At 34.7% G+C, this 9,667-nt stretch overlaps 1 protein-coding gene across 1 annotated transcript; it reads left to right on the top strand.

Moving 5' to 3' along the window:
- The first annotated feature begins 377 nt into the window (after nucleotides 1-377).
- LOC107019649 lies at nucleotides 378-1,223 on the top strand. Its single transcript, XM_015220062.1, has one exon. The coding sequence runs from the start codon at nucleotides 378-380 to the stop codon at nucleotides 1,221-1,223; it is 846 nt and encodes a 281-aa protein (XP_015075548.1).
- The last annotated feature ends 8,444 nt before the right edge of the window (nucleotides 1,224-9,667 follow it).

Genomic DNA, 9,667 nt, shown 5'->3' with positions numbered 1-9,667 from the left:
GCACTACGCTGCCACCTACGGACCGTCACAAGCACGACGAACTGTCACAAGCTCGTAGGTGGTCTCTTCTGCATTTCTTTGCTCAAAATCTCCGCATTTATCTATGGACATATTTATGTATATCCTATTAATTGTACTTATTTTTTCATTTATAGTATCATCAACATTGAAAAACATTTGTGGAGGATTAAAGGTTTGATTTGACATAGCGAAAGCCTCACGACTAGGTAAGAAACTTTTATCATCTCATAACACATGATTCTGATAGATTACTCGTGACTTTTAAAACTTATTTGTTAGCTGGTTAATGATTATTGCTGAAATTCTAAATATTGATATATTCATCTAGGAGTTCACATATCCCATCTAAGGATTGGATGAATTTAGCAAGGTATAGCAAAGAGTATATTGATGGCATTGAATCATTTCAAGATTTTGATTACTCTTATGGAGATCCTCATGGAGAGAAAATTCAGTGTCCATGTGCGAAATGTTGTAATATTCTTTGGAACCGAAGGAATGTAGTGTATGATCATCTAATATGCCATGGATTCGTTAAAGGCTATACTAGATGGATCAATCACGGGGAATGGGATATGAAGTTGAATGTTGATGATGATATGGATTGCTCGTGTGATGATATTGATGGGTTGTTGAATGATCAATTTAGAGATGTTTCACAGGCTGGAGGAGTTTATGATGGTTCAAATGAAGATGCCAAGAAAATCTATAGCTTACTTGTAGAGTCAAACCAAGAATTATATTCTGGTTGTATAGGTTTCTCTAAATTATCATTCACACTTCGCTTATATTTGTTGAAGTGTTTGCATGGATGGAGCAATGAATCTTTCACTTCTCTTCTAGAGTTATTAAAAGAGGCGATGCCCGAGTTGAACATTCCTCAGTCTTACAATAAAATCCAGTCTATGGTTAAGAATCTTGGTCTGGATTATGATAAAATTGATGCATGTCCAAATGATTGCATGTTGTTCAGGAATGATCATAAGGATGACGATATTTGTCATACTTGTGGAGCTTCACGATATATTCAAGCTCCTAAAGTTGATAGTGAGCTTGAGTCTTCAAAAAAACAACATCGAGTTTCTGCAAAGACATTGAGACACTTTCCATTAATTCCTAGACTCAAAAGACTATTTATGTGCTCAAAGACGGCAGATTCTTTGAGGTGGCATGAAGAGGAACGTCTAAAGATGGAAAGTTAAGGCATCCCGCTGATGGTCTAGCATGGAAAGACTTTGATAGGGTGCATATAGATTTCGCACAAGATTGTCACATTGTGAGACTTGGGTTGTCAAGTATTCAATCCATTTCGAACCATGAGTATATCACATAGCACATGGCCAGTTATGTTGATGATTTATAATCTGCCGCCTTGCATGTGCATGAAATCTGAATATTCCATACTTTCTTTACTAATACCTGGACCGCGATTACTTGGAAATGACATTGATATTTACTTACAACCATTGATAGACGAGTTAAAATGATTGTGGGATTCTGGGGTTGAAACATATGATGCTTCCAGAAATGAAACTTTTCAAATGCGGGCAGCTCTTATGTGGACAATCACTGATTTTCCTGCATATGCTATGCTATCTGGTTGGAGTACAAAAGGAAATTTGTTTGCCCTTGTTGTAACTATGGCACTAATTCTCGCAATCTTAAACATAGTCGGAAAATGTGCTATGGATAATCGTGTTTTTCTACCGATGGATCATCCATGGAGATCAAACAAAAGATCATTCAATGGAAAAACTGAATTTAGGCCTCCTCCAGCTCCTTTAAAGGGAATTGATGTTCTTAATAGCTTACGTGATTTTGAAAATGTGTTTGGGAAGAGGAAAAAGAGATCAAATGATGGCCCATGGAAAAAAAGGCCAATTTTTTTTGAATTACCTTACTGGCAACACAACTTGTTACGTCACAACCTTGATGTAATGCACATAGAGAAGAACATAGTTGATAGCATACTTGGAACACTTTTGGATATTTCGGGAAAAACAAAGGATCATGCAAAAGCACAGTATGATTTGAAAGATATGGGAATCGGGAAGAACATTCATCCACAAGATACAGAAGATAGTAAGAGAAAAAAGTTTACAAAGGTGTGCTTGTCAATGACAAATGGAGAGAAATCCATATTTTGTGGAGTTTTAAAGACAGCCAAGCTACCTGATGGTAGTGCCTCCAATATATCTAGGTGTGTGCACTTGGATGAAAGAAAGCTGTCTAATTATAAAGCCCATGATGCTCATTTCATGTTACATTACTTGCTTCCAATACCAATTAAAAGCATTCTTCCTGATCATGTGTCTATTCCTTTGATTCGTCTAAGTTCCTTCGTCCATCGTTTGTGCCAAAAAGTAATCACATTGGAGGAACTGGATTGCTTAGAAGTAGAGATCATAGAAACTAGTAAATCAGTTGGAGCGAATTTTTTCTCGTTCATTTTTTGATATCATGATTCATTTGCCTATTCATTTGGTGAATGAAGTGAGATTAGGCGGCCTAGTGCAAAATCGATGGATGTATTCCACTGAAAGAGAAATGGGTACATTCAAATCATACATTCGCAATAGGCGTTTTCCAGAAGGTTGCATAGCAGAGACACGAGTGGGAATAGATTGCATGAATTTATTCTCAAAATATCTGCATCGGGGTGTGCATACCAGATTTAATAGGAGAGCGCGAAACAATGATGAATGTGACCCAAGTGACGCAGAACCTGTGAGTTTGTTTTCTAACAAAGGAGTTCCTTTAGGAGCAAAGAAAACTGATCTAATCATTTTAGATGACAAGTCACTAAGTCAGGCACATGCATACTTATTGGGAAATTGCGACGATGTTCAAGAATATATTAGGTACCTTAATTTGAATATAGCATTCCTTTTGTATAATTAATTTTTATCTTATTTAATTTATTGTTTTAACGAATATAGTAAATGTTTTGTATAGAGCATTAGCTAGAGGTTAATAATCAGTCACGAAGATCTAAATCGAGGAAAGCCAAGAATCATTGTCAAAACTTGTCTCAATGGTTTGAAACTCGTGCTTTGAAAGAGGATGTGCCTGATTTGATAAAACAATTGTCTAGAGGACCAAATTCTGTTGCAAAAAGATATTCTGGGTATCTCATAAATGGATATAGATTACATGTTAGGCAGCGTGATGCAAGGCGTAAAACACAAAATAGTGGGGTTACACTAATTGCCTTAACTACAAGCTTTGCAAGCTCAAAGGATAAAAATCTGATTGCTGCAGATTTGACTTATTATGGTAGAATAGTTGATATTGTTGAATGAAACTATTACAACCATTTTAAGGTTGTTTTATTTAAGTGTGATTGGTATGAGGTTGAAAAAGATGTTTATGGCCTTACTTATGTCTATTTTAACAAGAGATGCTCTCAGGAAGAGCCTTTTGTGCTTGCATCTCAAGTACACCAATGATTCTATGTGCAAGATCCATATGATCAAGATAAACATTATGTTATGAAGAATGTTCCAAGAGACTTGTTTAACATGGGTGATGAAGTTGAATCTAATCTCTCACAAAGTTATGAAAATTAGCCATCTTAACATTCGAAGGGTCCATCTATACCAAAAGATAATGGTGAAGTACTCTTAACAAGGACTGATTTACCAGAAACAATATTTGATGTTCCTGTGGAGGAATTTGTCAATCAACAACTTGAAGTCGAGTATGAAGAGGAGTTTGAAGATGAGTTCGAAGATGAGTCTGAAAATGAGTATGAAGATGAGTTTTCAGATGAGTTTGAAGACGAGTCTGAAAATGAGTATGAAGATGAGTCTGATGTTGAAGTCGAGTCTGAAGAAGAGTGTGAATAAGACACACCATGCATTTCATTATTGTTGTGATGATCATATAGTGCTCACTCATTGTTTTTGTAATATAATAGTTTTTTTGGTAAAATACATTAATATATCTAATCTGTGGAATGTAATATGTTGCCTTCTTATCTGAATATTATTTTATTGAGGAACCTATACTTCTAGCTGATTTTTGCTTAATTTGGTTGTTTGTTATTTATATACTTTCTGGTTTCATTTTATTATCAGGAAGTTGGCATTAGAGGCATTCAACTCTGTAGTTTGATGTTGTTTCTGGTTTGGTTGTTGTCCCGAGTTTGTCGCTCCGAGAGAGGTACAACTCTTTACCTTTTATTAATTTAAGTAATCAGAAGCTCTCCAGGTTTTAAATGTGGATGCAGCCAACGGCCTCTGTTGAGGGAAGAACCCCACCCAGGATTGGAAACATTGGGCATGTGACGCGAATAGCTAACAAACTTGTTCGACTAGGGAACAATAATAATGGCATACAGTCGCGTCTGCAGTTGTTTGAAATATCTTGTTTCATATGTTATCAATTTTTTCTGTTTGTTCATGTAGTTCTTCCAATTTGAGTCCGTCCTGTTTTACTGTGGTATTCAGCTACACAAGGCACAAGGATTTTTGCACTTCGAGTAGCTGATTTTGCATTTGATAAATAGAGATTTCTTAAGGTCCATTTGTCAGTTGCTAATACTAATGTGTTCTGCATTTTCATAAAGTGAGGCAATCAGGGGAAGTAATGAGAAGCATGACACTATTGAATAGGGATAGAGGGAGTGAGAGTTTTCAGAAGATACAAGTGACTTCTTTATGCATATTTCATTGGTCATCACAGAAGTTGCTCTACTCATACTACCTGGTAGTGTAATAGATGTTCAATCAACTACTCCTCAATCCCTAACTAGTTGGGATTAATTATATGAATCCTCAATATTCATTCTGCTTTATTAGAGCCCATTTCATTACAATATTGAGTTATGCCTTATAAAAAAGTCACTAAATCCCACATGCACATTGTTATCTAAGTCTATATGCAGACTAATGAGTCTTATGACAAATACCAAACTTTATTAAAGTGTATCAACAATTATGCTTTATTTCAGTTAGTTGGTATTGCATATATAAGTCCTTTATATGAGAGATCATGACTCTCTGTGTATGATTTTATGTCTACTTGCTCTATTAGCACCTTTACTCATTATAGTGTTGCACCTAGATTGTTGTACATATGTGTGTTTGACTTATTATGTGATTTAAAATGAGTTCTGTAATTACATTACTGTTTTGTATAAGTTATGCAATATTATACAGTACTTTAATGTATAAATTCAGGAAATTTTGGAAGTTCTTGAAATTATAGAAATTCTGAAAATATTAGAAACACAAATGTTGCAATCTACTATAATAAGCTATCCATCTGTGAACCTTATATCAAAATTACATTGCTGCTACTTCTTTCACTTAAACAATCTTATTATTTTGTAGGTTTACTTACTATTGGGAAACAAATTGAAGAGATTTAAACAAAGCAAAAACAATGAATCAATCAACAATGCTAAAGAAAAAGGGTTTGAATCCAAACAAAGCTCAAAGTCCATTGAAGAATCTGGATGTTGATATGCAATACCGATCAAGTGCTGAATTGGCCAACAAATTCAAGATTAAGAGAGAACAACTTGCAAATGAACGCAATGATAAAGCTAAGAAAGAGCAGGCACCAATATCACATAAAAGAAAGAATTTTGAGGATTTCATTCCACAACAAGGAAAGAGTAAATTGCTTGGGCACAAATCAGTCATTCAATCGTCTTCAAGGGAAGAGCTTAGAACCTCACGTATGATTGCAGGGAAAGGACAAACTAAACAGAGGTTATTTCAATTTGAAGAGTCCATTCAAGATAATGGAACTAAACTTCCTATGAATAATTCTAGGTTCCATACGTTATTCAATAAAGATGTTACTGCTTCAGCACATGCGACTGGAACAACACTAGGTAATGGAGAGACACGACATGATATTCTTGATCTACCGAATTGAAAATAGGTAAAGAGGTAGCCGGTCATACCAGCTAGTACTCTTGATCAGTTTCTAAAAGATCAAGGGATACACAAAGATGATGAAACAAAACGTGACAACAACACAACAAGTGATGTCGAATTTATGCATACTCCTAGTATTAATGAACATAACAAAGGATTGGATGATCGTGTGGAACAAGAAGAGGAAATTGACATTGATTGTAGTACAAAAGGTTTGTTTTAAACCTTGTCAGATTTAGAACTCATTTTTAAAAGAAATATCTTATTTCATGTCTGTTACATCAATTTAGAAATGTCGAAGTCAAAAAACGTTTGAGGACATACAACATGTAAGGATATTCATGCAAGAAATTTGGAAGAAAGAAAGGAGGTGACATTTGATAAAGGACAAGTGGTGGGACCAACTAATAAGATAGTGTCACAATTAAGCAACTTTATAGGAACAATTGCAAGGAATTCTAGATTCATCAGCTTGATGTACACTAGTTGGCATGTGGTGCAAAAGGATACTAAAAAGCGCATTTGGAAATACGTCAATGTAAAAACAACCACTCTTGAGAATGCATATTTTTTTTACTTACTGAAACTAAATATATTTTATTTTGCATAGTCCAAATTTCAACTTCCAGTAGAAGGAAAGGACTGGGTGATGACTGGTCTTCGTTATGCTTGGAGGCGACACAAGGAAAAAATTAAAAAGAATTTTTTTGATAAAAACAGTACCCTTGAGGATATGCTAGCAAAATGTCTTGATGGCATTCCACATACTCAATTCCGCCAGTTGATCGAGTATTGGAAACACACAACTGTTCAAGTAAGGTTAAAATGGTGCATTTCCACTCATCGACTAATTTTGTGTCATATCTATTCTTTTTATACATATCAATTCAATTATCTCATTGTTTTTAACAATAGGCTATATGCGATATGCATTCTCAAAACAGGAAAAAACAAAAGTGGAGGCATCGAATGGGACCTATTAATTTTGCTAGAGTACGCGTATCATTGGTAATACTTAGCTGACATTTCATACAAAATTTGATTTTCATTTTTTTGTACTTTATAAGAACTTACTGATTTTTTTAAATTTCTTTTGATATAATCTGTAGCATGCAGCCAAAGACGACAACAAAGCCTGAAATATTTATTGCAACTCGTACCAAGACCGGAAAGGAAATCCAGGTTGATACCCAAGTTGCAATAGTAAGTTTTTCAAAGAGGATTATTAGTGAACTTTATTCAGACTTAACATTTATATTGTGGGGAGTTTGACTACATTAAATTTTAATCACGTATGCCTTCTTCTTATTCTTCTTCTTCTTGTGCAAGTTCGAGGAGATATCAATTAGTTGTCGACATTGTTTAATTATTTTTTACGAAAAGTTTTCATAATGTTTTAATGCTTGATCCTATCATAGGATTAGAAATGAAATAGTACTTACAATTCACTATGGATGCCAATTTTATTCAATTGGCTGAACTTCAAAATCGCCAAAATTCTGGGGAATCGACTGATGATGCATTTAGGGCACTGTTTGGAAAGGAGCAGCCTGGTCGAGTTAGGTGCTATGGTAGATCAGTGACAACAAGTTCTTTGAAGAAAGATGAGGAAATTAACAATCTAAAACAAAAGCATGCCGATGAAATCACATCTCTAAAGGAAGAATTGAGAGAAGAAATGCGACATTTATTCACTCAATTGCTGCAAAACAACCCCGGATTGAATTTTCAAGATATACCAGGGTGTGTTGGATCTAACCTTGCTTCACCTATTGATGCAAGTAGTGCACAAGATGTAAGAGGCACAAATCTTCCATATTCTTCGGGGTCAGCTCAAGATTCGTTCTTCAAAAGGTATTTTGTATTTCAAATTCTCTGTTAATAGTGTCAATATTGTTTTTCTTGTTGTTTAGTTGGTGTTCTTGGTAATGAAATTCAAAACTTATTTTTACTTGTCTAAGTTTAGTCCACCAATTTATAACTGTTAAGAATGTTTTTGTTTTTGGTTTGAGCATTCGAATCGTTAGTTGAATAACTGTTCTTTTAGTATTGTGCAATTCAGGAGTCTGCGGCTAACACATTATGTTTTATGGAAGATGCCAATGGTGTTCGATTAAAAAATGATGACACTATTTTCTACCTTTAGCTTCTGAATCCAGCTCATTGTAAAGGATATTGTAGCTGGTCTTTTAATGGTCTGTCTGCACCTTTATGAAGCTATTGCTATTTTATTAATATTGGTGTCTGTTAGCTAGGTGGTTGTGGCTGTTAGTATTAATGTGCTGCAGCCTGTGATTAAAATGTCTACATGCTAGACAATTATAATACTATTGTTATTAGTATAGAGTTTAATGGTTTTCAAACCTTTACCTTTGTAGGGTAGAGAAACCATCTAGAGCTTGACCATTAATAGAAGATCTTGTGGGTAGATTTATTATGTTTGATAGATCCTTAATGGTAACTTCTCTGAACTTCATGACGAACCTGCAGGACGGACCGTCATAGACTCGACGGATCGTCGTGGACTCCGTAACCCCACACTTAGACTTCCCCATCTTCCTTCAGCAGCTGCACTACGCTGCCACCTACGGACCGTCACAGACACGACGGTCCGTCGAGGGTCTTTGTTCCAAAACACTTAAACTAGTGGAATATGGGTACTGGGATTACTTCTCTAACTTCATGATGAACCTGCAGGACGGACCGTCACAGACTCGACGGACCGTCATGGTCTCCGTAACCCCGCACTTAGTCAGACTTCTCCATCTTCCTTCAGCAGCTGCACTATGCTGCAGTTCTTTGAAAATATCATGTCATGTTGTTATGTATTGATTTTTGTGGACACTTCTAAACTATGTTATAAACCTTGTTTCCAGTGGTCATCACTGGTTTGTTTTAACTACTTGTGTGTAATTTTTACATTGAAGATTACAATAGAAGACTGCACAAATTAAACTTTTGAAGTTTAATTTTTGAAAGCCAACAACAGAAGACTGCACAAATGTTGTAGTCCTTATAATGTGTAATTTTTACATTGAAATTGTATTTAGATTTGGATTGGTTGTCTTACAGTGAATTCTCTCTGATTATGCACTTCCACAATTAATTCACAAATTTATAATTTTATTTTAAATGTGCAGGAAAATGCAGGTAATTGAATATGAATTTGGCCTGAAGTAAACTCGATCCATTGTGGAAAAATATGAAGAAATTTTTGTATTGTTGTCATATACGTTTGAATGGCACTTTTGGGTTTTTGGAACTTGTTGATATTAGAGATCTTTAAGCAATCACTTTCTATGTTTTGGTTGTACATGAAATATTTCATGAAGTTTATTTGAAATATTTATCTTCAATTTAATGATTAATTAGTTCATTTTGTGTTTTAGGTCACTTGTATGTATGTAAATATATTATATATATTTGTGCTACATGTAGGCTTATAAATGTTGAAGTTACACTTTGTAAGTGTTGCTCTAGGTAGATAAAAAGTTACACTTTGAAAGTGTTGCTCTAGGTAGATATTGAGTTACACTTTGCAAGTATTGCTTTAGGTAGATATAAAGTTACACTTTGTAAGTGTTGCTCTAGATGAGATATAAAATCAACACTTTATAAGTGTTGCTATAGATGAGATATAAAGTAACAATTTATAAGTGTTTCTATAGCTGACATATAAATAACACCTTATAAGTGTTACAATAGATGAGATATAAAGTTACACTTTATAAATGTTGCAATAGATGACCAATAAA

This window comes from Solanum pennellii, chromosome 5, assembly GCF_001406875.1.
Source record: "Solanum pennellii chromosome 5, SPENNV200".
NCBI lineage: Eukaryota > Viridiplantae > Streptophyta > Magnoliopsida > Solanales > Solanaceae > Solanum > Solanum pennellii.
Note: the sequence above shows the minus strand (reverse complement) of the source record. Positions and strands in the feature narration are given on the sequence as shown.

Excerpts from the sequence above, each read along its gene's own strand:
- LOC107019649 (XM_015220062.1), top strand. The coding sequence starts at position 378 with ATGAATTTAGCAAGGTATAGCAAAGAGTATATTGATGGCATTGAATCA.